Source organism: Zingiber officinale, chromosome 3B (genome assembly GCF_018446385.1).
Source record: "Zingiber officinale cultivar Zhangliang chromosome 3B, Zo_v1.1, whole genome shotgun sequence".
Taxonomy (NCBI): Eukaryota; Viridiplantae; Streptophyta; class Magnoliopsida; order Zingiberales; family Zingiberaceae; genus Zingiber; species Zingiber officinale.
The window spans coordinates 118,743,593-118,770,946 of record NC_055991.1 but is presented as its reverse complement, the minus strand read 5'-3'; the positions used below and the strand labels follow the sequence as shown (position 1 = coordinate 118,770,946).

The following is a 27,354-nucleotide window of genomic DNA, read 5'->3' as shown; positions in this document are numbered from 1 at the left end:
TAGTTAAGGAAAATGCCGAAAAAACAATTTATCGGTGAAGAAGCTGTAGAATCTTGTTTTTGGACCGAACCGTTATTGAGCCCAATTAGACTTCATGGGCTCCGCCCGGCTCACCTTTTTGTTTTTGCGCGACCGAGCTTTTAAACGAGTCTTCGCGTCTAGGTGCTTCTCGAAGCTGGTGTTGCGAACGAGACTGGCGAGAGGGCGAACCAGAGATATACGGAGTTCAGGTAAAGATTTCGATCCTCTTTTGCAATTAGAATGGTGATTTCATGAGTTCATGGCCTATGTTTTCCTTCTTTCTCTTTGTCCCTTTTTCTTCTTTCTTTTGTTTAGTTTCGATTAGGGTTTCCATGGGAACGATCTCCGTTTGATTTTGTGATGTTGCTACAAAACCATAGCCTCGGTGGAGTCACTATCAGTAGAACGATTATTGCATTTTTTTTTTACCTTGGTAATGATAGAATTTCATTTATTGTTCTTTTGAGCCATTGAAAAGGTTTCGTATGCCATCAATTTTTTTTTTCCTAAACAAGGATAGTATGGAAGAGTTTACATTTAGATTTCCCGACACAATTTGGTGTGGAGGAGGAGATCACAGGGTACCGGTAGGCTGGGGTTCTATTGATTCTAGGGATTCTATATCTTTTATGTAATTTATTTATTATTTAGTTGTTCGCATAGAGAGTTGAACGCCTTGTTTCTCTTCAGTGGGTGATTTTGATTTGCAAGCGTCTGCTTTCTAAGTGCTTGCATTTTGTAATTGCAAAAGAAATACAGCTCATGATAGTTATCTGACAATCAAACGGTTTTTTTTTCATAATAATTGATTTGTGCTAGTTTTGGATTTTCTTGAAGTACATAATTCAGTTTAATTGGGAGGGGAAAAAGGTCTTGTATTGTGTGTTGGGTGACATTCCATCATGAGTATTTCCCCACGCGTACTGTTTTTTTCCCTTCCCATTATGAGAATTAGCAAGTACTGCCATGAGTGTTAGTGGCTGTATTTAATTGAGAATAGCATCTTTTCTTTCTTTGCCAGCACTGGCCATGCAGCTAGGCATTTCTTTACGTGCCTGTGGTACTAATTAAAACAGTAGCTCCACTTTTATTATAATTTTAACACATAAAAGTTAGCAAAACACGAACAAGATATCATCGATTTCCAATAAATTACATGTTCATCATATTTAACAATGTCAATTCTTCTTTAGCTTTTGGATTTTTTTTTGAACATTTACAGCTCAGTTAAGTTTATACATATGCAACTCACATGAATAACTATCAACCTTTTGTATAGAACTCATACCAACATAGATAAAATAAGTCCTTGTGGTTGGAATTAATTGAAAGCATGAGTGAGTACCTTGCTTCTCCTGTCTCTCTGTAGTACCTCTGAAACACAGAACCTTTCCACCACGATGTTCTCTTTTTGATAAGACTATAACAGTAACAGATGATGATATAATTGGACTTGTGTGAGATTGAAATCATTGAAAAAGTTAAAAAAAAACGTTTTGCATTTTTTTTAAAATATGACATTGGGAAAAGGTTTGATGGATTTTCCAAATTGTTTTCCCTCCCAATGGTGCATTTTTTTTAAGGTTTATTTCAGTTTGCCAACCCTTTTTTATTTTCTTTTTTTGTCAGGCAAATATTAATCAATTTAATAAACAAACTTTAGAACATAAAAATGTGACTAAAATATCCTCTTAAATGAATGCATCAAATTTGAATTTCCATGGATCTCATAACAAGTCATCAAGTATTTTATATTGGAAGTGCTTTCTTTTTTCACTGTTTCCTTCCTGAAGTTAGTGGATGATCTTGTATAAAATATCATTTTCACGCTGAATTTTTTTGTTGTTATCTTATTCATTTTTTATTTCTTTAATCAGCAATGTGTTAAATACATTTGTGTATTTGTAGATTGCTCGAGTGGTAGCCTGATGGAACATCTCAGGACTTCAAATAATCCTGATCATGGTAAAAATGGCTTAGGAAACACCTATGGGACTACCATTAGGAATGTAGCAGGATTGGAAGAAAAGAAAGCTGCAGTTCAGGCTGAGATTAGCAGAGTTAATCGGCTTCCATCGAATAGTAGCTATGCAGTTCATCGCATGCGGGTCTTGAAGAAACTTCTACATCTTTTCTCCGTCCAGGTTACAATGCATTTTTTCCCTAAAAATTATAGTATTACTCTTATGTTTTCAAATTCAAGCTGTTGGATGTGTATTTAGGTTTAGTAGCTTCAACATAAACTTTGATGCTAATCATCCCACGAATTAGGTAGTAAAGTTTAAATGAGCATAGATATTGATTTTCAGATCTTTAAATGGACAGTGGGATTGTTCGGATAGAAGTATGGTCATGGGAATTTAAGTTGGTTTTAGATTCCAACTGAACTTTAAGTTTATTGTTTGTTTGCTTCACAAATCAGAATAGATAAGGAATAGAATATTTAGTTCTTGAAAATGGAATAGACAAAAAATAGAATCTTGAATATGCTGTAGTTTTGTTCATGAAATAGAGGTGACATGGAATTAATGTTCCTATGTTGGTTTGAAAGAATATTATACGGAATAGATAGGAACATATTTCACAACTTGTCTAGCTTGCCTGTCTGATCGGACCGATCTACTCTTTACTCCATCCTCTCATTAGACCACATAGGTCCCTCAACATGATCGACACATAGACTTGCTTGGCCCACCATGCCCAATTGACTTGACTGATTGATTGCCTGCCTATTTGAATTCTACCAACTCAACTGTACCTTTTAGTTGGTTCAATTACATCAAGCGCTAGAGATATCTAGTGACCAAATTATAGTCTTTGCTTCTTCAAAATCATGATGTCTTTTTTTCCCTTTCTTCCTGACACCTTGTGTTACGTCTTTGTAGAGAAGCGTCTCCCAGGATGAAGAGTTGGAGCTCCTTTTTGCAAGTCTTTCTATATGGTAAGTATATAGCGTTTGATAGGACAAATGACTTTTGTAACTAAATGTTTCATGTCTTTTCAACTATGCAATTATGTCCAATCTTTTTTACATGTGTTTCCGTGAATGAAAGAAAACCAAATATTTGTTAATCACTCCTGTCTTAATCTGAAATTACACTAAAAAAAATTTAAAACTGCACGGCTAGCCCATGCAAAGTGTTTTGATTAAAACATGCTCTATCAAAGATACAAGTGACAGCGAATCATATATGCGCAGTTTATTTCTGAACCGTTTGCACTAATGCTCTAATTCACTTGGAGCCTCAGGATCATAATCATAATTATTGTTTGTTGCAGATGGAGAAATACAGAATTGTCTCCAGTGCGTGTATATGAATATATATAATCGCATGCTTCTGTTGGTGTTTGAATTCCTCTCGGGTACAGTTGTGTAAGGCATGTATCAATTTCTATTGATGTTTATAAACTAGTTTGTCCTTCTCCTTGCTATCGTGGTATGGTGAACTATGCATGGTCATATTTGATGATCTCTATACAGGTTCGGGCTTTGGCTGGGTTTCGCCTGTTCAGTCTGACATATATTATCGAAAGTTACAAAAACAATATAAGAAATGAATAATATTAAAGCATTCTGAAATATTTTAAAAATTCATGGTTGTATTAAAGATTTAAGATTTTAAATTATCCAAAATTTGTAGGGAGAGACATTTTTACATATGTATTATTAATCGAGCCCGACTCAACATGGAAAACCAAGAACTGGGACGCAGTTAGATCTATTAATATATACTGGAAAAAATTCAGCTGAATACGAAACCATGTACACGTAGCCTTTCATCTGCCACAAAGATACACTTTCAGAACAAATGGTTGCTGTAAACAAGTAGCGATCGGGGTGGGTCGAATAAAATTTATCCTAAATATCAGCTTGACAAGGGGAATGATGAACTAGACCATCTGCTAATTTCCAAAACATTGCTTACGCCACAATGTGCCTGAATGTGAGGTTGATTCTAATGGAATCTGCTTTCAGGCGTTTGGGCACTGAATGAACCCAGTCGCGCTGTGTGTAGCCTTTCATCAGCAGCAAAGATCCATGTTTTAGAACAAAAGACTGCTGTTTGTGTTCGAGTTGTTTCCTATCCGAATGACGTGCGCCTTTAGCAGCTGGTAATACAATCACCATTAGAGCAGAGTTTAGTTGGTGAGTGAATGCTGAGAAAAATATTCAAGTGGCTGATCCTTTTTTATGAACCTTGGCTTTTCGTAGGTTTCTTTCGCAACAGAAATTCCCGCTCGCAACCAAATGAAACTGAAGCTATTTCTGGGGCTGAGCCATACAATTTATCTTCGTCCGAGTGCCATGCAACATAGTCTGAGCCATTCTTGTATCTGTTCAGAAGCACAGTGTTGAATTTGGACCCAGGGAATGCTTCACAAACCTAGATAGCAAAATGTGAATCGAGTTATTAATCCAAAACATTAGCTTTACGGTGGTCAGAAACTTGTATGATACTAAAAGCCTGAACTGCACCAAGATGTATTGCTATTATCATGTTATGGATGTATTATCAGAGCAAGAGAATAAGTAACGATGCAAATTGCAAGCAATGTTGGGAGAGCCCGGCCGCAATTTTCTACCAGATTGGTTTAGTCCATCAGAACACTGATTGCAAGGGCAAATGCGCAAAAATAGACTTGCATGACTAGCAATTTCCAACTTCAAAGACAGAAAAAAGATTAACAGATAGCTCATACTGTCATCAAGATGTCTTTGACAACAGGGTATTCTTCCCAAGAATATGAGTTTGGCTGGTATCCACTGTATCTCATCGGTGCGAGCCCCTTCTCTGCAATATAACAAGTCTCTCTAGGCTGCAGGGGAGAAAAAAAAACATAGCTATTACAACATATAGAATTAAATTTTTGACAAAACTTCGTTTGAAAGTACAAATAGAAGAAAAATTATAATTTGGCATTCACCAAACCGCACAACTTTAGGATATTTTAGATAAACCAAGGGTCCATTTTGTTATAAAGAAAATAGTTTACAAAGTGAAAGCACTTTTCAGAGAGTTTTTAGGAGAATTTCTTACAAGAAACCTATTTTCCATTGTTCGATGGTAGATGGTTAAATTGATAAACATCTATTGTCTTCAACCTCAACTTCTTTCGCATCCTCGTGGATGTAGGAGGTGAGCTTAGGGTGATTGAACAGGGGTCACAAAGGGAAGGAGTGGAATTTGGTGTGCATGTGTATGTAACTTCATAAAGATTTCATCTTTCTTTTTTTTATTGACCGTGATTTTCCCCTAAACCAAACCCTGAAAAATCTGCAAAAAAATTCTGTTTTACAAAACAAACGAACTCTAATAATTTACAGAGTATCAAACAAATTTATGTTTTCCTGACTACAAGTCAAACCAATTCAGAGTATCCACTATGTAAGCATCATTCAAATAAGATATTTGAAATTTAGCAGTTACTAAATCGACTAATGGTTATCGATTTATTTTGTATAAAAATAACAGAATTTCTTTACAATCATTGCAGTGGATTAAAGCATTAACCTGAGAAAGGTTGCTTATCATATTTCAAGAATCAGTCTTACAGCAGGCATCAAATTAATCCCAGCTATAAGTTCACATATAAGTTTGAAGATTAACAATCTATTTGATCATAAAAGGAGTCAAATTTCTTCAGATGGGAATTGGTAAAATCTGGAAGGAAGATCTTCCAAAGAGATGGATCGAAGGTCTCGTTCACGGGAGTATACCAACGTATCAAAAAGAAGCGCCGATTAATAGCATCAGAGAGCAAAAGCTCAACGATCAAAAACCTATTTGTTGAAAGAAAGAAAAAAGTCGCAATTTTTCATCAGAAAGATGGAGTCAAGAAGGAAATTGGTAACAACCTGGACACGAGATCTCGCTTAAACGTGGCGGACCAAAGGTCTCGTCCGAGGAGGATCAACGCATCAAAAGGCCGATTAGTTACATCAGAGAGCAAAAGTTCAAAGATCAAAAACCTATTTCATGGCATTTCTTCATCGAACAGATCGAATCAAGGAGTTTGGTGAATACCTGGACGCAAGATCTTCCGAAGACCCGGATCGAAGGTCTCGTCCACGGAATTTCGCGATTGAGATACCGGAACCATTCCCAGGCCTGGTCGCGAGGAATAAGCCGGGGAACGTAGACGACCTCACTGCCGTCGCCCAGATCGACCGCTCGCTTCTCCCATCTGCCGCCGCTAGGGCTAGGGTTCTCGTCGGGATCTGTGAATCGGAGGCACGAGCTCATCGCAGGATCGAGATGTTTCCCGCCGTAGAATGAGGCCGATAAATGATTAAATAAAGTAAAAAATTTCATTTCGCCCACTCAAAATACCTTAAAATTTAATTAATGCTAAAACATCCTCAAGTTTTCATTTTATTATCAAAACGCCTTCTGATTTTAATGTTGACTTAAAAAAGTAAAATCAATATTTTAACGATAAATTAGAGAAAAATCCTCAATCATAATGTTAATTTTACATATAATTTTCATGTCCAAAAAATTTTATTTCCACTCCCTGCATGCAAAGTATTACTTGTTTCAACTCTCTCATGTAAATATTGATACCTAAATTACCCCTCAAATTTTTTAGGTACAAAAATTTCAAAATTTAGTATAATTCTTTTTAAAGTCAATACTTTATATTAAAAATCGAGTATATTTTCTATCAAAATTGTCCCTATTATTTTTTAGGTATAAAAAGTCTAAAAATAAGCTAAGTATAATTCATGTTAAATTCAGCACTTTACACTATAATCTAGTACTCTATACTAGGATCGAGTATATTTTCTATCGAAATTAACCCTCATATTTTTCGGTACAAATAGTCTAAAAATGAGTATACTTCCTATTAAATTCAGCACATTAAACTAAAATCGAGTATATTTTGAGGTGAAAAAAGAATCGTACTCAATTTGATAGAAAATATATTAGATTCTAAGTTAATATACTCAATTTAAGAGGATTTATACTGATTTTTAGACTTTTATACCTAAAAATATTATGGACAATTAGGTAAAGATGTTTGACTAGGGAGTGAAAATAAAGATTTTCATGGATGGGGACTGCATGCAAAGATTTGTTTGCCAATAGAGAATGCATGCAAAATTACCCATATTTTAACACCAAAATACAAAATTTAAAACACATTTTAAAATTAATGATTAATGCGAGCAAGAAATACATTTTCTAGGCTCGAGAAAGAGCCTAGAAAAATAGGAGTGTAAATGAGCCGAGTTGAGTTGAAATTTATAGTGTTCAAAATTACTTGATAAGATAATTAAGTCGAATCAAACTTTTGAAATAATTGTTCAAGTTTGGTTTGATTTATTTGTTATGAGCTTGAGTTTATTTGAAACTTGACTTAAGCTTGATTCATTCAAATGTTATCGAGCTCTCAATTTAAGTTTGACTTGAGTTTAGTTCGAGTTTTGTTCGTTTAGATGTTATCGAACTCTCAATTCAAGCTTGTTTAACATATTGATAAGAGTTTTATTAATGAATATAATTCGTGAACATTGTTCATGAACGTTGTTTACAAACGTTAATGAGTTGAATATATATGTATTCAAGTTTGTTTATTTAATTTAACGTGTTGTTTAAACTTATTTGTTTAATCGATCTTGTGCATATTGAACGAAAATAAATAAACTTTTATTTAGCCAAATACCAAGTTTGTTCACCAATATTGAATGCTTAGGTCATTTACAACTCTAAAGAAATGACTGTGACGTTGAGGCAGTGAGTAATGCGACATATCATTGGGCTTTGATGGCGTTCTTAATCATTGTTACACGGTGTGAGTGTAACACTGATATTTAATATCATTTTATTTGACGTCTGAAGGCAATTAGGGAGTAATATTGAGTCTAGATGATCGGTGGAAGTTAGTATTTGAACATTGAGATAGGATGCTCGATCGAAATTGGTATCAGAATAGAATGCTCAGGGAAATCGGAATCCGAGCACTGAGGCCAAGTGCTTAGGGAAAACGATATCCGAACACGAGTGTAATCGAATGAAGTCGATTAAATATAGTATTGCCTGCTAGTCCTCCCTTTCCAGGTTGGCCTTTCTTTCTCAGTGCTATCTTTCTCAATCTGAGATTTGGATAGTGAAAGACATTTAAAGATGCTGATTTCCCGAATTTAAGATTCATGTATTGATTAGTATGAAAATAAATTGTCGTAATAATCATATAAACGGAAATGCCTTCGAGTTATGTTTGGCCAAACTTATTTGATTTGGCTAGTTTCGGATAATGATTACCATTGGAGCAAAAGTGAAATACTCATCTTAATGATTTGGCAACCTTATATTCTTTGGAAGGAAGTAAATTAGGTGACATTTAAGTCGGTTGAGAATTAATTTTGGTTAGATCCCGTGATTATTTTGATATGATCAATCAAGTTAGATTATGTCCTGTTTGATTTTGATCCATGCGTTTAAGTGTGCAGGAGCTTAGGAGCGCAGGATCTCGAGCGAAAGACGTAGCTAGCGAGAAGGACGGTACGGGAAGGGAGCCGACGGGCTCGGTATGTTCGAAAGATGAAAGAGCTGCGGAAGAGTACACTAGTGGACGAGAAGAACGTGTGCGACGTTCGAGAGACGAGAAGCCGGGGCAGAAGCCTGCTCGAGAAGAAGGCCGGAAATTGGATTCGAGTGAGCCCTATTTCGGTTGGCCACAATCCTCGAAGTTATCGGGACTTCGGAAGCTAAAGAGAAGACGAAGAAGTGCTGGAAAAGTAGCTGGAGGCGCCCTCAACAACTGCTGAGGCGCCTCCACCCTCACCAGAGTGAGGGCGCCCTCAACTGCATTGAGGGTGCCTCAATGCTCTTGGAGGCGCCCTTAACTAGGTCAAATAGACCGTTTACGAGCGGATAAAGTTTTATCCACTTATCCCCTTGGAGGCGCTCTCAACTCCTTTGGAGGTACCCTCAGGACTCGAGATAGGATTTCCAAGAGTTATATAAAGACCTCTGGAGTTAGGAAATTATTCATTCAACTCTGTATTCAATTCCTAGCAACATCTGAGCTTTCTTAGTGTGTAAAAAGGCTTCTCCGCCTACAGTGAAAGAGACGTTTCTAGTAGAACTGTTCAACCGTCTTGGATTAACAATCACTTAGGTCGTAACCAAATCAAATCTCTGAGTCTTCTTTCTTTTCTTTCTATTAGTTTGCTTTTATTTTATTGTTGCTATTTTAGAGTTGAAAGTACGAGGAGTAATTCTTATTTTGCAGGTAATTCACCCCTCCCTTTTGTCGACCCCGTTGTACCAACAATCCTAAGATCTATTGGAGCAACTATCCATTTAAATATTAAGTGTGTGAACATGTGGGGGCTAAAATGACAACTATTGTTGCTTGTTGGTGTCAAAAAGATGGATTTAAAATCAACATTTTTATATCAGCTTAAGGCAATACATTTCCAGTATAATCAGCTTTAAAAAAGATGGATTTAAGGAGGGAAATATCTTAAGGCAACATATGTATGAAGATTTAATTGAAACAGGTAAAATAAGCATAGATGTGGGAAATAGATGAATCTCAGAGAACTGTACATCTCTTAATGCAATCAACTCCATTTCTTCTTGTTAATTGAACTAGTGACCAAAAAAAAAAAAACTACAAAAACAAAAGCATTGATTCACTCTTTTGCATTTACCAAGTATGTCAAGTTCCACTTTCTCCAGGTTCAGGCCTAGTTCTTCTGTTACGAGCTGCAGCATATAACATGACAACTTATTAGAACATTACCAAACAACAAATTGTTAACAAAGGCTGAGAGTAGCAAGATCTTGCAGATTCGATTACCTGTTCTCCCCCAAAACAGGTGCCTTAATAGCACAAACCTGAATGATCACAACTGCATAAGCATCAGCATCAGAAAATAATCAAGACTAGGTGACCAGAAATTTACAATCATAAATGACTAAAAGGTGGTTTAAAATGAAACTTTGACCTTAATTCCAGCACGTAGCTTATTTAGAATCAAAGTTGCGAATGCATCACTTTCTAAATCTTCAGCAACAATTAGCAAATGTCTCTGAGCACATTAAAGAAAAATGTGAGTAGATATCATATCCTGTAAAGACACGTTGAATCAGGATACTTTACCTTGAATGCCAACTCTAACACCTTGTCGATTGCATTAATACTTGAGATTTTCTTCTCATGTATCAAAATTAGAGGATCAACAAGTTCCTGAAAATTCCAAAATGAGATTCACTAAACAATAAAAGAAATGTTATGTAGATATGATCAGGATAGGCTACTTACCAATTTTTTGGTCGGTAATGAAATAAGGTGATATGTAGCCTCGTTCAAGTTTCATCCCTTCAACAACGTAACTTCCCATTCATTTAACAGTTTTTACATCCTAACAAAGCACCATAAGATTCCAGATGATTTTCGTAGTACAAATGCCAGCAGACTTGTAGAAAATTAAACTGAACACAAACTGGGTAAAAAGAAACCCAAGAAACGTGGGTAAACGTGTACAAGATCTAAGAAATCAACACTTACTAGCACACTCTAAAAAAACTAATTTTTTCTAATGCATAAAAAAACGTCAGCACTTAATTATTTAGAATACTTTCCCTTATCAACTTAGTCATATTTCATATAAAAATGATAGGCTAATAAGCATATTGATCTTATCCGAAAGTGGAAAGATGGAAAGTTAGAGATGTGGTGGCTTCGCTGACCAGCTATAGACGTCGCTCCGCTCTACAAAACAAGTAATGTTAGTACCGAGCCAGCGAAGGGATTCCCGGTGTTGGTCATCCGATACTCAAGTCAGTCACTGAAATAATAGAAGAAAACAGAGCAACAATAACTCTAGTGCAAACAATGAATCATGCGTACCTCTGCAGATGATGGACCCTTTTTATATAGAGCTTTGGTTAGCGACGTGCACGCTCCTCAAGGCATGGACACGTTCTCCCATATATCCTATGAAGGGACTTGTCAAGAAAGTACTTCTGACATCATACCTTAACAGAGCATGCATATCATTAACAAGACAGTAGAAGCTTCCGCCGTACGATCCGTCTATTGTCCATGCCTGATGTCAGCAACACTATCTCCTAGAAGGGTATTGATGTGGATATGATTTAGGGGCAGAAGGGTAATTAAGAGAGGAAGGAGGGGCATTTTCGTCCTTCCACTGTTTAGGGCTTAAGAGGGCTTCGTGGGTTTGGTTCAAAGGGTCTTCTTCTTCGTTTGGCTCCGCCGCTAGCCCTCTCACGCTCCTAGCTGACACCGACGCCGCCCGCTCCCCTCTTCTTCCTTCGGTCGCCACCTCTTCTCCTCTCTCCCTCCCTTTCTTCCGCAACCAGACCGCATCTCAAGATGAGGGGAGGACTTTCCTGCTTCATGTCTTGCACTGCGCCGCCACCCTCGAACGATGGCCGCCGGCGACGACTTCCTCCTTCGTCTTTCTTCTCCTCGTGACGCTAGCCATAACCTCTCCTCTTCCTTCTCCTCACGACACCGGTCACAACATCTCTTTTTCCTTCTTCCTCTCCATGCCTCTGCTGTCGCCAGTCAGACCGACGCCAACACCAGCGAGGGCTTCTTCTTCTGTAGCTAAGAGGAACCTAGGGAGGAGCTCGCGTTTTCCTTCCTCGCTGCCACCACAGCCGCGAGGGACGCCGCCGCCGCCCCCATTTAGCGCTGCCTTGCCGGAGGGTCTCGTCGCCGCCGGGTCCTTCTCGCGCCAACTCTGCCCTCCCTTCCTCTTCTCTCTCTCTTGCATAGCCGCCTCCCGCCATCGTCGGCTTAGACGCACGCCGCCAGAGCCCTCATTTTCTCCCTTACTCACGCTGCCACGCGCGACAGCCCATCGCCCTCCTCTTCCTCTCTTCCCGCTGCCACCGTAGTTGTTGGAGCCACTGTCAACACCTCAAATCCGTTGGTCTGGTTCTCCGGCGCTCGATCCGTAGTGTCGTATGCCTCCAATGTCGATCGGGCCCCTGAGCCCTCGTTGCCATTATGTTTTGGCCAGACTCGTGCGATGTTTTATGTCCCAGCCTGCGTGCTGATATTCATCTCCCGACTTGTGTGCCGATATTTGTATCCCGGCCTGCGCGCCGATATTTATATCCCGGTCTGCGTGCCGATATCTTATTTCGGCCTACGTGCTGAGGTTGCATTCGGTTTCGTGCTATTGCGTTCAGCTCTGCGTCGTCAAACCCAGCTCCTCGTCGGCACATTCATCTACCCTTCCGGGTCACGACAACTTGAGCAGCGTCCCATCCGAGGGCGCCCCCCTGGGCTAGGGTACGTTTTTTGTACTCGCCCCTCATTTATTTCATTATTATATTATTAGTCTGTTACTTATATATTCGTTGGATTTGCCTCGAGTCTCGGGGTACCAGAGATTGGGACGACCCGGTCGTTGGCTGTAGGTAGCGTTGACCAGAGGACTTTTGACAACTTGGTCAACACAGAAGCCATCTCAGCATACTCCCCTCCGGGACGTTGCGACTCGGTCAACATTCCATCCACCTCACCCGACGGTCCATCTAACTCAATTTTCGGACAGGATTAATTTGGCGTCGTCTGTGGGAATCTTCTCCACCTGTTCTGGAACGTGAAGACGGACGACATCGGAAGGTTCTCTCCCTTTATCACAGTCCCGAAGGATTTCTAGGAACTTATTATCTTCTCTTCTCGCTCCACGGGTATTCGGGAGCCGAGGGATTAAGTTGGAGCTTCAGCTGGTCGACAGGTTAGTTTTTCTATTATATTTTTTTTCCTTAACTCCACAGGTATTCGGGAGTCAAGGGATCGAGACCAACCCTCAACTGGTTGGCACAGCTCCTCGATCAGGTACGCTACGGGCTCTGCTCCCTTTTTACGATTATAAGAGCTGCTATAGCTCCCTGATAAGAGAGTAAGATCCTAGTTCCTTGATCAAAGACTAGGGCCTTCGATTTTTGATTGAACACTAGGGGCCCAGCTCCCCGATTAGACATTAGGGGCACAACTCCCCTCTCATACACTAGGGACACAGCTTCCCAATCATTGACTTGTAGTACAGCTTCCCGATCAGGATCTAGGGGCCTCGCTCTTTGATTACAGGCTAGGGGCCTTACTATCCGATCAGGGACCAGGGGCTCAACTCCCCAATCAAGTGTGTTATAGGCTCTGTACCCTTCACCATGAGGCTCTGCACCCTTCACCATGGGGCTCTGCATCCTCTTACTGCTATAGGCATTTCATTCTATTATTACTATATGCTCTGCATCCTCCACCTATTTTGTAGCCTCTTATGTCTACAGGCTATACTTCCTTCACCTACGGTGCTCTGCTTCCTTCTCTTGTTACGGACTCTAGTCCCTTATATTGCTATGGGCTTTACTCCTTTTGATGGTCAGGGCTCAGGATTATTCTCTTCCGGACTCCGCAGACATTTGGGAGTCACGGGATCGACACTATTCCTCTCCCTGACTTCACGAGCAGTTCGGAGTCAAGGGATCAAGCTAGATCCTCAGTCGGTCGATATTGTTGGTGCAATCGACCTCTAGGGTTTCTATTTTTGACAATATGACCAAGGGTTGACCAAAATAGGACTTGATGTTTGGGAGAGAGAAGTCTAGTCATGACTAGATGACTAGCAAAGGTAATTCCTAACCAAAGGTTAGGCAAAGTGGAAGTTCCGGTGAGTGAAGTCGGACCCTAGTGAGTGAAGCTAGGTGGTGGAAGTCCCGGTGAGTGAAGCTGGGCCCTAGTGAGTGAAGCTAGGTGGAGGAAGTCCTAGTGAGTGAAGCCAGGCCCTAGTGAGTGAAGCTAGGTGGAGGAAGACCTAGTGAGTGAAGCCAGGCCCTGGTGAGTGAAGCTAGGTGGAGGAAGTCTTGGTGAGTGAAGCCAGACCCTAGTGAGTGAAGCTAGGTGGAGGAAGTCCTGGTGAGTGAAGCCAGATAATGGAAGTCCTAGTGAGTGAAGCTAGGCAACCCTAGGAGGTAACCCTAGGTTATACTTGAATTCTGTTAATACTGTGCTAACTCAGTGTTGCAGAGAAGATCAGCTAGGTCGACGGGCTGACCAGGTAGCTGACATGAAGTCCAGACGGGTCGAAGGGCTGACCGGATGTCTGGCAGGTAAGTGGAGGTAAGTCACTGGGGGGGAGTGATTGTGAGGATGCGTTCCAGGGAAGTAAACATTAGGTGTCGATCCGACTTAGACCCATTTCGGATATCTAAGTTGAGATCGTGACTAGATTCCAGTCTCGAGAAGACGGAGTCTAATTAATATTCTATTTGATTTTAAACTGTGCTAATACTCTATTTTGCAGGATATATATCTTGTATTTGCCTCCGGACTAACGTTTTCTTGCAGGAAAGAAGGAAGCAAACTTTATCCATTTCGTGCGTCGACATGCAGAGCTTCGTGATTGGCTCGGCTACGTCATATTCAGGGCGCCCGAAAGGATCCAGGTGCTCCGAACCTCCTATATAAGGAGGGTAAAGGCTGGAGTCAAGATACAACAATGAGAAGATCTTCCACTGGTTGCTCTGCCGTGCTACGCTCCTGCGACGCTCCTCCGACAACGCGTTTTTCTTATCATTCCTTAGTTTTTGTCGGTATTATTTTCCTTTAAAAGCAATTGTAACTTCATCTGTAATATTTCGAATTGCTAGTGGATTGCCCATCGAAAGCACCCTTACGTGCGGGCCTTGGAGTAAGAGTCGATAAAGGCTCCGAACCAAGTAAAAAATGACCTTTGTTAGCATTGTTCGTTTATTCTTTCCGCTGCATACTCGTTAAACTTCTTAATCACTATTCACCCCCCCTCTAGCGAAACTCTTCGATACAACAAACACCACTTCACGATCAGGTATGATAAAGGTTGTGCTCCCTTATATTACTACAGGCTCTGCTTCAACGGGCTTCATGGCTTATCTCTCCTGTTCGGGGTCGAGCGGTCTTCATTGGTCTTGGATCAGCTTATCAGATTTCTTATCTCCCCCATCCGGGGCCAAGCAGTCTTCACTGGTCTTGGACCAGTTATCGGATCTGTTATCTCCCTCGTTCGGGGTCGAGCTATCTCCACTGGTCTCGGACCATAGTATCGCCACCGGTCTCGGACCAGAATATCGCCACCGGTCCTGTAACGACCCGCCATCTACTGACTAAACTGTAAGGCCGGGGGTTACGGTTGCTAAACTATTATGTGTCTATCACTGAAGTATAATGTACGGAAAGATAAACTAATTAAAATCTCTGCTAATTGCTATAAAATCTAGAATTCATGTTCAAAATACCATTTCATTGTTGTACATATGCTAAAGAAGGGAATCTAAACTTTCCATTTGATCAAGGAGCTGAAATCAGACGTTTTCAGCTGAAATCAGACTTCCCAATCGATTGAAGCTGAGACTCGATCGATTGAAAGGGCTTCAATCGATCCACTGATCGATCCAACGTGCTTCTGTGCACGGAGGTCTTTTCTGAATCGATCGGCCGATCGATCCAGCCTGGGCCAATCGATCAGCTGATCGATTCAGCAGCTCTCTGTTCATGAATTTATTTCCCGATCGATCGGCTGATTGATCCATGGCCAATCGATCAGCTGATCGATTCATCAGCTCTCTGTACGCGAAAAATCACTCCCCAATCGATCGGCTGATCGATTGAGGACCCTCCAATCGATCGGTTGATCGATTGGAGCTCTGATTTATGTGATTTCTGCTGCAATCCACAGCTAAACCATATACAATACAAATGTATCAACTTAAAAACATCATAAGGTTCCTAGGCATGCCATTACTGTCATTGTTCATGGTTTATTAACTGACATCAAAGTAACTAGTAGTCTAGGCATAACGTGGTGCATACTTTCACAATTCATGACAATTAAACATTCTAAAGGTGCGGAATAATAAGAATATAAGAAGTTCTAATTCTTTAAACTTGCTAGTCTTCAAGAGTCTTTATTCCAAGTTCCTTCTCACACACATCTTGACACATTGACCTCCAGCCTCCGCTAATCCATCTTCCCTTTACCTGTATCTGCAGTATAAGGAAAAAGGAAACTATAAGCTTAGGAGCTTAGTAAGAACCATCTACCTCACAAAACATGCATTCGATGAAATCATGCTTTTAAAAGATGTTATTTGAAACACATGCTGATATTCGTACTGGAAATGCTAAAACATGGCATACTAATATATGAGTCATGACAATCAAATACTGATCATAGAAGTATCTTGTTGTATCATTAAGGAAAACTGAACGAATACATAAACTAAGCTAAACTAATGCTAGGCTAATGCTAAATCTGAATTGTATTCACATAACTAAATTATGAAGTTTTGAAAACTATTTTTCATAATAGATAAAAATAATAATCATGCTGCTGATGGGCCCGACAACTGTACTTGCTATGCGTGCATCCCTAACTAGACCCGAGGTAGCTAGTTCCGAATCTAGTATGGTTTACTAGGTTATCTAAACCTAGGGACGACTATGGGAGCCCGACCCAAGGATAACTAAGAGTCCAGCACAGTGCCACTATTAAAAGTAAAATACTGATTCATAAGCTGATTTATCTTATCTTGCTCTTACTAGGTTATCTGAACCTAGAGCTAGGTTATCTGAACCTAGAGGCGACTATGGGAGCCCACCCATTGGACCGTAGTCCCACATAAACTGAAGCAAGACTAAGCATGCTATTTAAAATGCTTCTATGATATTTAACTGAGCTATTAAAATGTCTACTGTAGCATTTAACTGTACTAGTCATTTTATCGAACACTTGTTGTGCTCTATCTCTCCTCTCTATTAGGGGACCACCTCTAGGCACCCGACAGCATCTAAAATCCCAAAACTGGAGAGGGAAACATGTCTGGCCCATCTAGAGGTACTCAAATAACCCTAAACTTGCGAGGAGGGTCAAATACACCCTACGTGCCGAAAAATCTGCATATGACTGAACTAAAACATAAAAACATGCGATTAACTACTTATACTGTAGGTGAGGGGTTACTTACTTCCTGCGCTAGGTTTCTTACAATTCTGATCGCTAGATTTCCGGAGAAGAAGATCTCTTCGGCGATCTTCTTGCGTCTACGCGTTCTTCTCGTGGAGAGGAGGGTCCTCGTATCGGAGTTATCGCCGGAAGGTGTTCCTATGACCCTAGGAATGGAACCCTAGGTCTCTTGGGGCTTGGTGTGCCGAGAGGGTGAGGAAGAGGGAGAGGGCGGCGATGGAGGGTGAGGGTGAGGAAGAGTTGCCGATCCAAAATAATAAGTCCTCACTTAAATTCTCTATTTACATTAAGTGATTAATATGACCCAACTAACCCATAACTATAATTTCTCTCCTCTTCTTTCAGCACACCCCTGCTGGGGCCACCTGGTTACTAAAGTCATGCTATGAGTCGTAGGGTCTAATAGGTTGCGGGTTCAATTCCCGCTTAGGCTATTTTACATTTTTATTTAATTTTGCTACTTCTGCTACTCCAAAAATTCAATAAAAATATTCTAAAATTCCATAAAAATAATAGAATATTTCTAAAATTTATTTGAGAATTTTCGGGCGTTACAATCCCCCATACCTTATAAAAAGTTCATCCTCAAACTTAAAATAACTATAGGTACTTCTGTCTCATACTAGCTTCTGTCACCCAAGTTGCCTCTTCTGTGGTGTGGTTTTGCCAAATGACTTTTACTAATGGTACCTCCTTGTTCCGTAATTTCTTAACTGCTCGGTCTATTATCTGAATAGGCCAACTGTCATAGCTGAGGTCTTCGCGGACTTGTACCGACTGGGGCTCAATCACCTGGGTGGCATCTGAGATATGCTTCTTCAGCATAGAGACATAAAATACGTTATGGATAGTTGACATCTCCTGGGGTAGCTCTAGCTCATATGCTACCTTGCCAACTCTTCTAGTGATAAGGTATGGTCTCACATATCTAGGACTTAATTTGCCCTTCTTCCCAAAACGCATTACTCCCCTCATGGGAGCCACTCGGAGGAACACTATATCCCCCACTGAAAACTCTAAGGGTCGACGTCGTGTATCAGCATAGCTTTTCTGGCGGCTCTGAGCTGTCTCTATCCTCTGTTGGATCTGCTGTATAGCTGCTGTGGTATCCGCTACTAGATCTATCTGAAGTTCTAGTTCTTTCTGTTCACCACTTTCATACCAGCAGATTGGAGATCTACACCTCCGTCCGTAAAGAGCCTCGTAGGGTGCCATGCCGAGAGTGGCCTGATAGCTATTGTTGTATGCAAATTCTGCTAAACACAGATATTTGCACCAACTTCCCTTGAAGATAGGGCACACGCTCGGAGCATATCTTCGAGTACCTGATTTAATCGCTCCGTCTGACCATCTGTCTGAGGATGGAAAGCTGTGCTAAACTTTAACCTGGTGCCCAATGCTGACTGTACACACTCCCAGAAGTGTGACGTGAATCTACTGTCTCTGTCTGAAATGATGGTCCGTGGAACTCCATGCAGTCTGATAATCTCCTTGAGATACAACTGAGCTAGCTGCTCCATGGAGTAGGATATCCTGATAGCTAAGAAGTGGGATGATTTAGTCAATCTGTCGACTATTACCCAGATGACATCAAAACCATTCGTGGTTCTGGGTAGTCCCACTATGAAATCCATGGAAATATCCTCCCACTTTCATTCTGGAATCTGAATAGGCTGCAGAACTCCTCCTGGTCTCTGGTGTTTTGCCTTGACTCTCTGACAGGTCAGACAGGTACTGACATATCTAGCGATGTCTCTTTTCATCCCAGACCACCAAAAATGTCTCTTTAGGTCTTAGTACATCTTGGTGGAACCAGGATGCATCGCATAAGGAGTCCTGTGAGCCTCGTCTAGGATCTTCCTCCGTAGTTCCTCCTGATCCGGAATGCATAGTCTGTCACCAAAATACAATACCCCGCTATCAGATACTCTGAACTCTCCACTTTCTGATTCTGCTAACTCTTGCTTGATTTTCTGAATTTCAGGGTCCTGACCCTGAGCTGTCTGGATGTCACCAAGCAGGGTAGATGCTAAGGCCATAGTAGAGAGCTGTCCAACTATAAGTTCGAGATCGAAATCTATAATTTCCTTTTGTAGGGGCGGTGACATGGCTGCTAGGAATAGTAAGGTGACACTGGACTTCCTGCTAAGTGCGTCTACCATCTTATTGGTTTTTCCTGGGTGGTAGAGGATGTCTATGTCATAGTCTTTGACCAGCTCGAGCCATCTGCGCTGTCGCATATTCAGATCCTTCTAGGTGAAGAAGTACTTCAGACTCTGATGATCTGTATACACTCTGCACTGAGCTCCATCTCCAAATTTTGAGGGCGAAGACGACTGCTGCAAGCTCAAGGTCATGAGTAGGGTAGTTCCTCTCATAGTCCTTGAGTTGTCTGGAGGCATAGGTGATCACTTTGCCATTTTGCATCAGTACTTCTCCTAGTCCCAATTTAGAGGCATCATTGTAAATATCAAAGCTGTCTGTGTTTTCTGGCAGAGTCAGGATGAGGGCACTGGTCAATCTTCTTTTTAGTTCCATGAAGATGTTCTCACAGTTCTCTGTCCACTGAAATTTTCTGTTCTTCCTGGTGAGAGCTGTCAGTGGGGAGGCTATCCTGGAGAAATCCTCTACAAATTTTCTGTAATAGCCTGCTAGTCCTAGAAAGCTTCTGATTTCACTGGCGTTCTTAGGTCTTTTCCAGTTATTCACAGCCTCTATCTTACTGGGGTCTACCATGATACCATCCTTGGAGATGATGTGACCCAAAAAGGATACCTGATCGAGCCAGAATTCACATTTCATGAACTTGGCGTACAACTGGTTCTGCTGAAGGGTCTGCAGTACTATCTTCAGATGCCCTGCGTGTTCTTCCTGAGTTCCGGAATAGATAAGAATGTCGTCGATGAACACGATAACAAACTTATCTAAGTATTCCCTAAATACTCTGTTCATGATGTCCATGAAAGTAGTTGGAGCATTCGTCACGCCAAAGGGCATGACTACGAACTCATAATGTCCGTATCTGGTCCTGAAAGCTGTCTTGGGTATATCACCTTCTTTAACTCTCACCTGGTGATATCCCGATCTGAGGTCTATTTTAGAGAACACTGCTGCTCCCTTTAGCTGATCAAACTGGTCATCTATCCTGGGAGGAGGATACCTGTTCTTAATCGTGACTTAGTTTAGTGCCCGGTAGTATACACAGGCGCATGCTCCCGTCCTTCTTCTTCACGAACAATACAGGAGCTCCCCATGGTGAGTGACTAGGGCGTACGAAACCCTTGTCAAGCAGCTCCTGTAGTTGCTCCTGAAGTTCCTTTAGCTCTGCTAGAGCCATGCGGTAGAGTGCTTTGGAGATGGGATTTGTATCGGGGATGAGTTCTATCTCAAATTCAATATCTCTGTCTGGTTCTAGGCCCGGTAACTCCTCAGGGAAGACTGCTGGGTAGTCACATACAACTCAGACTTCTTCTAGCTTTTGGTCCTTGTCCTGACTGGTACTGACTACATATGTTAGGAACCCTGTACATCCTGAATTTAGTAACTTCTGTGCTTTCAGAGCTGAGAGAAACTTCTTGGTCTTTCTCTTTGGTTCTCCGATGTACTCAAACTGCACTCCTGCTTCAGGTTGGAATATAACTTTCTGTTTACGACACTCTATGGAGGCACCGTACTTGATCAGGAAGTCTATTCCCAAGATGACATCATAGTCAGCCATATCGAGCACTATAAGATCACCAAAGAGTTCTCTGTCCGCTATAATGACTGGCACTGCTCGGAGCTAGTGCGTAGATGCCATGATTTCTCCCGAAGGTAGTGTCATCAAAAACTGACCACTGAGTACATCTGGAGGTATTGCTAACTTTTCGACAAATGCCCTGGATATATAAGAATGGGTTGCCCCAGTATCGAATAAGACAATTACACTTTGCTGTAAAATACTGATCTGACCTGTAACAACTATCGAGGCATTCGCTACGTCCTCTCTGGTTAGTGAGTAGATTCTTGCGTTCGTCGTGGCTGAGGGGACTTCTAGTCTGCCCTGGCTGATGCGCGGACCATCTAAAGCATCCTGCATCTGGTGCGACTGTGCTGGCTTGCCTCCGTACTGAATCGGCTGTGGTGGGGGAAAGCTGGTCTTGTTCGGGCATTGTTTAGCCATATGCCCTTCCTGGCCACATTCGAAGCATCCTCGTGTGCCCTTGCGACAAACTCCTGGGTGGAATTTCCCACAAGTAGAACACTTGGGATAGCTAGGCTGTTTACTAGCTGGTCCTCCTTTTGGTTAACTCCCTGGTTTACGTTTGTTACTGGAGTTCCCTTTCCAGTTAGAGCGTGGCCCTGGTGTTTCTGAGTACCTGAGCCTCCTTTGCCTTTGGACTCTGAGAAGGCTTGCTTCTGCTGTTTGATGTTGTTCTGGTAATGCTCGGTGATCAGAGCACTACTTACCAGTTCTTCAGTGGTTTGTGGCCTATGGACGCCGCTGGCCACATTCAGTGCTATTTCTGGCCTTAACATTTTGAGCATCAGTCGGACTCGTTCTCTTTCGGTGCTAACTAGTTCGGGGCACAGACGAGCCAACATGTTGAATTTCTTCACGGCCTCCTCAACTGAAAGGTTGCCCTGACGAAATTCAGTGAACTCGTCGTAGAGGCGGTTTGTGACCCGCATGTGAAAGAACTCCTCAAAGAATTCCCTTTCAAAGTCGGCCCAAGTCATCTGGTTCACTGGGCGCTTCGCTTTAATCCTCTCCCACCACATACGTGCATCTCCTGCCAGGCAGAAAGAGACGCATTTCACCTTTTCATGTTCTGGCCAGTCTAGAAGTTCCACCGTACTCTCCAGTGTTTCGAACCAGGCTTGGGCATCCCATGGTTCACTGGTACCTGAGAAGTTCCCTGGCTTGATTTTCTGCCACTGGATCAGATAGACTTCTCTCCTTGCCCCCGCTACTGGGGCTACTGGTGCTATATGTTGAGCTGGTGGAACCTCTGTAACTACCATGGGGTTGCTATGTTAGGTTCTGGGGTGGCAGTGGGAGTGTTCTGCTGATTAGCCCTTAGAGTGACTATCTCCTGTTGCTGTTCAGCTAGCTGCTTCTGTAACTGGGCCACTACCTCTGTAAGGTCTGGGGGAGGCACTGAGCTGTCTGCCTCATGCTGGGGCTCAGTAGCTGGTGCCCTTCTAGCTGGGCGTCCTCGTATAATTTCCTAGAGAAGTAGAGGACATACAATCATTTTTACATAACTACTACTATCATGTTAGATGCTATCATATATAAACATGCGTTAGTCATCTATAAACATGGAAGCAAGGAACATAAATAAGGTGAGAGGTATTCTTACTTGGAAGCTGCAAGTTCAATGCTGATGTGTGTGTGGAGGAAGTATGGAACTTGCTCTGATACCACTCTGTAACGACCAGCCTTCTACTGACTAAACTGTAAGGCCGGGGGTTACGATTGCTAAACTATTCTGTGTCTATCACTGAAGTATAATGTGCGGAAAGCTAAACTAATTAAAATCTTTGCTAATTGCTATAAAATCTAGAATTCATGTTCAAAATACCATTTCATTGTTGTATATATGCTAAAGAAGGGAATCTAAACTTTCCATTTGATCAAGGAGTTGAAATCAGACGTTTCCAGCTGAAATCAGACTTCCCAATCGATTGAAGCTGAGACTCGATCGATTGAAAGGGCTTCAATCGATCCACTGATCGATCCAACGTGCTTCTGTGCACGGAGGTCTTTTCTGAATCGATCGGCCGATCGATCCAGCCTGGGCCAATCGATCAACTGATCGATTCAACAGCTCTATGTTCGCGGAATTTATTTCCCGATCGATCGGCTGATTGATCCATGGCCAATCGATCAGCTGATCGATTCATCATCTCCCTATACGCGAAAAATCACTCCCCAATCGATCGGCTGATCGATTGAAGACCCTCCAATCGATCGGCTGATCGATTGGAGCTCTGATTTCTACGATTTCTGCTGCAATCCACCACTAAACCATATACAATACAAATGTATCAACTTAAAAACATCATAAGGTTCCTAGGCATGCCATTACTGTCATTGTTCATGGTTTATTAACTGACATCAAAGTAACTAGTAGTCTAGGCATAGCGTGGTGCATACTTTCACAATTCATGACAATTAAACATTCTAAAGGTGCGGAATAATAAGAATATAAGAAGTTCTAATTCTTTAAACTTGCTAGTCTTTAAGAGTCTTTATTCCAAGTTCCTTCTCACACACATCTTGACACATTGACCTCTAGCCTCCGCTAATCCATCTTCCCTTTACTTGTATCTGCAGTATAAGGAAAAAGGAAACTATAAGCTTAGGAGCTTAGTAAGAACCATCTACCTCACAAAATATGCATTTGATGAAATCATGCTTTTAAAAGATGTTATTTGAAACACATGCTGATATTCATACTAGAAATGCTAAAACATGGCATACTAATATATGAGTCATGGCAATCAAATACTGATCATAGAAGTATCTTGTTATATCATTAAGGAAAACTGAACGGATACATAAACTAAGCTAAACTAATGCTAGGCTAATGCTAAATCTGAATTGTATTCACATAACTAAATTGTGAAGTTTTGAAAACTATTTTTCATAATAGATAAAAATAATAATCATGCTGCTGATGGGCCCGACAACTGTACTTGCTATGCGTGCATCCCTAACTAGACCCGAGGTAGCTAGTTCCGAATCTAGTATGGTTTACTAGGTTATCTAAACCTAGGGACGACTATGGGAGCCCGACCCAAGGATAACTAAGAGTCCAGCACAGTGCCACTATTAAAAGTAAAATACTGATTCATAAGCTGATTTATCTTATCTTGCTCTTACTAGGTTATCTGAACCTAGAGCTAGATTATCTGAACCTAGAGACGACTATGGGAGCCCACCCATTGGACCGTAGTCCCACATAAACTGAAGCAAGACTAAGCATGCTATTTAAAATGCTTCTATGACATTTAACTGAGCTATTAAAATGTCTACTGTAGCATTTAACTGTACTGGTCATTTTATCAAACACTTGGTGTGCTCTATCTCTCCTCTCTATTAGGGGACCACCTTTAGGCACCCGACAACGTCTAAAATCCCAAAACTGGAGAGGGAAACATGTCTGGCCCATCTAGAGGTACTCAAATAACCCTAAACTTTCGAGGAGGGTCCAATACACCCTACGTGCCGAAAAATCTGCATATGGCTAAACTAAAACATAAAAACATACGATTAACTACTTATACTGCAGGTGAGGGGTTACTTACTTCCTGCGCTAGGTTTCTTACAATTTTGATCGCTAGATTTCCGGAGAAGAAGATCTCTTTGGCGATCTTCTTGCGTCTACGCGTTCTTCTCGTGGAGAGGAGCGTCCTCGTATCAGAGTTGTCGCTGGAAGGTGTTCCTACGACCCTAGGGATGGAACCCTAGGTCTCTTGGGGCTTGGTGTGCCGAGAGGGTGAGGAAGAGGGAGAGGGCGGCGATGGAGGGTGAGGGTGAGGGTGAGGAAGAGTTGCCGATCCAAAATAATAAGTCCTCACTTAAATTCTCTATTTACATTAAGTGATTAATACGACCCAACTAACCCATAACTATAATTTCTCTCCTCTTCTTTCAGCACACCCCTGCTGGGGCCACCTGGTTACTAAAGTCATGCTATGAGTCGTAGGGTCTAATAGGTCGCGGGTTCAATTCCCGCTTAGGCTATTTTACGTTTTTATTTAATTTTGCTACTTCTGCTACTCCAAAAATTTCATAAAAATATTCTAAAATTCCATAAAAATAATAGAATATTTCTAAAATTTATTTGAGAATTTTCGGGCGTTACAGGTCCGACCGATCTCGGACCGAAATATCGCTACTGGTCTCGGACCAGAGTATCGCCACTGGTCTTGGACTGGAATATCGCCACTGGTCTCAGACCAGAATATCACCATTGGTCTCGGACCGGAATATCACCATTGGTCTCGGACCGGAATATCGCCATTGGTCTCGGACCAGAGTATCACCACCGGTCTCGGACCGAAGTATCACCAACGACCTCTCGGTTGGACTCCAGACTCTCGCCCTAGTGCGAGTTATAAGCAAGCATGCTCTCGCGACCAACGACCTCCCGGTCGGGCTCCAGACCCTCGCCCCAGCGTGAGTTATAAGCGAGTATGCTCTCGCGACCAACGACCTCCTGGTCGGGCTTCAGACTCTCACCCTAGTGTGAGTTATAAGTGAGCATGATCTCACACCTCCAGACTCTCGCCTCAATGTGACTTATAAGTGAGCATGCTGTCACGCTTCCATACTCTCACCCCAGTGCGAGTTATAAGTGAACATGCTCTCACACCTTCAGACTCTCGCCTCAGTGCGAGTTATAAGTGAACATGCTCTCACACCTTCAGACTCTCGCCCCAGTGCGAGTTATAAGTGAGCATGCTCTCACTCCTCCAGACTCTCACCCCAGCGTGAGTTATAAGTGAGCATGCTCTCACGCCTCCAGATTCTCGTCTCAGTGCGAGTTATAAGTGAGCATTCTCTCACGCTTCCAGACTCTCTCCTCAGTGCGAGTTATAAGTGAGCTTGCTCTCACGGCCAACGACCTCCCAGTCGGTGTTCCAGACTCTCGCCCCAGCGCGAGTTATAAGTGAGCTTGCTCTCACAACCAACTACCTCTCGGTCGGAATTCCAGACTCTCACCCCAGCACGAGTTATAAGTGAGAATGCTCTCACGCCCAACGACCTCTCGATCGGCGCTCACCGTTCACTCGCCACTCTGCTTGGCACTCATCGTTCGCGACTCAATCGTCGCTCTGCCAACACTCACCTCTCTTGCCTCACTTACTGCTTTGCCTGGAACTCGTCCCTCGCGTCTCACTTATCACTTTTCCTCGCATTTGCTGCTCGGTCGGTACCCGCTTTTCTCCTTGCTTGGCATTCACATAATTGCTTGATTGTTCTGCTCCCATTCATGCTCAATCCACGGGCTCTGGTCCCATTCTCATTTCGTCTTAGGCTCCATGTCTATCTAGCGCACATGCTTCACGCCCACTCGGCATTCTTCCGATCACACGACCGACCTTCTCTTAGTTGACCGATTAGTATCGCTTGACCATCTGCTCGCTTGTTCACTTTGCATCCGTCGGCATGTTTTTCGATCCGCTCACGGCTTCGTTCATCCATCATTCTCTCTATTTTCCGGTCGTTATTTATTGACGCTCGGTCAATATTTTTCTTGGTCGCGCTCATGGTTATGCTCATCTATCATTCCCTCTATTTCTCGGTCGCGATTTATTGACGCTTGGTCAGTATTTTTCTTGGTCACGCTCACGGCTATGCTCGTCCATCATTCCCTCTATTGGCCGGTCACGATTTATTGACACTCGGTCAGTATTTTTCTCGGCCGCGCTCGTGGTTCTGCTCGTCCATCATTTCCTCTATTGCTCGGTCACGATTTATTGATGCTCGGTCAGTATTTTTCTCGGTCGCGTTCATGGCTCTGCTCGCCCCTCATTCTTTCTATGTCTCGATCGTGATTTACTGTCGCTCGGTCGACATTTTCTCGGTCTCACGTTTGATACCGCTCGCCCATCGTCTTTCGATCTGCTCGTCATTTTTCGATTGCCAAATTGGCATTGTTCGATTGTTCGATCATGATTTACTGTCACTCGATCGACATTTTTCTCGATCGCGCTCACGACTTTGCTCGCCCATCGTCTTTCAACCCGCTCAACATTTTTCGATTGCCAGGTCAGCATTTTTTGATTGTCAGGTCAGCATTATTCGATTGTCCAGTCACGATTTATTATCACTTAGTCGACATTTTTCTCGGTCGTGATTTACTGTCCCTCGTTCGACATTTTTTCGGTTGTGCCGTCAGAACCCTTTGCTCGTCGTCTTTCAATTCACTCGATATTCTCTCTATAGCCTGGCCAACACTCATTCATCACTCCCACCTCCTTTCGTCGCTCTGCCCGACGCTCATCGTTTTGCACCTCATTCGTTGCTCTGTTAGGTGCTTACTATTCGTCGCCATTCGTTTGATGTTATACAGCAAGTCCAGCGATCGGGCTCTGTATTTAGGACTGATTTCGTCATTCATTTGGCTGGGTCTAGTCAGTTGGACTTGTGCCTCCTTCGACTAGACTTGAAAGGGAGGCTTGTGATGTGGATATGGTTTAGGGGCATAAGGGTAATTAAGAGAGGAAGGAGGGGCATTTTCATCCTTCCATTGTTTAGGGCTTAAGAGGGCTTCGTGGGTTTGGTTCAAAGGGTCTTCTTCTTCGTTTGGCTCCACCACCAGCCCTCTCACACTCCTAGC

The 27,354-nt window shown here is 42.1% G+C and overlaps 2 protein-coding genes across 2 annotated transcripts; one reads left to right on the top strand and one right to left on the bottom strand.

Moving 5' to 3' along the window:
- Nucleotides 1-94: 94 nt before the first annotated feature.
- LOC122055165 lies at nucleotides 95-3,456 on the top strand. Its single transcript, XM_042616549.1, has 4 exons — nucleotides 95-230; nucleotides 1,930-2,165; nucleotides 2,907-2,962; nucleotides 3,301-3,456. Coding segments are annotated over exons 1-4 (429 nt in total). The 3' UTR covers nucleotides 3,302-3,456.
- Nucleotides 3,457-3,711: 255 nt separating this feature from the next.
- Nucleotides 3,712-6,286, bottom strand: LOC121967419 (DNA oxidative demethylase ALKBH2-like). The gene is made up of 4 exons (XM_042517622.1): nucleotides 6,048-6,286; nucleotides 4,723-4,839; nucleotides 4,220-4,406; nucleotides 3,712-4,131 (listed from the first exon to the last, which is right to left on the bottom strand). The coding sequence occupies exons 1-4, from the start codon at nucleotides 6,264-6,266 to the stop codon at nucleotides 3,944-3,946; spliced, it is 711 nt and encodes a 236-aa protein (XP_042373556.1). The 5' UTR covers nucleotides 6,267-6,286; the 3' UTR covers nucleotides 3,712-3,943.
- Between the last annotated feature and the right edge of the window lie 21,068 nt (nucleotides 6,287-27,354).

Excerpts from the sequence above, each read along its gene's own strand:
- LOC121967419 (XM_042517622.1), bottom strand. The coding sequence starts at position 6,266 with ATGAGCTCGTGCCTCCGATTCACAGATCCCGACGAGAACCCTAGCCCT. Across the intron at positions 4,840-6,047 it reads TCGGAAGATCTTGCGTCCAG|CCTAGAGAGACTTGTTATAT; the intron begins GTATTCACCAAA and ends TCTCCCCTGCAG. Across the intron at positions 4,407-4,722 it reads TCAAAGACATCTTGATGACA|GTTTGTGAAGCATTCCCTGG; the intron begins GTATGAGCTATC and ends TTTGCTATCTAG.
- LOC122055165 (XM_042616549.1), top strand. The coding sequence starts at position 95 with ATGGGCTCCGCCCGGCTCACCTTTTTGTTTTTGCGCGACCGAGCTTTT. Across the intron at positions 231-1,929 it reads CAGAGATATACGGAGTTCAG|ATTGCTCGAGTGGTAGCCTG; the intron begins GTAAAGATTTCG and ends GTGTATTTGTAG. Across the intron at positions 2,166-2,906 it reads TACATCTTTTCTCCGTCCAG|AGAAGCGTCTCCCAGGATGA; the intron begins GTTACAATGCAT and ends ACGTCTTTGTAG.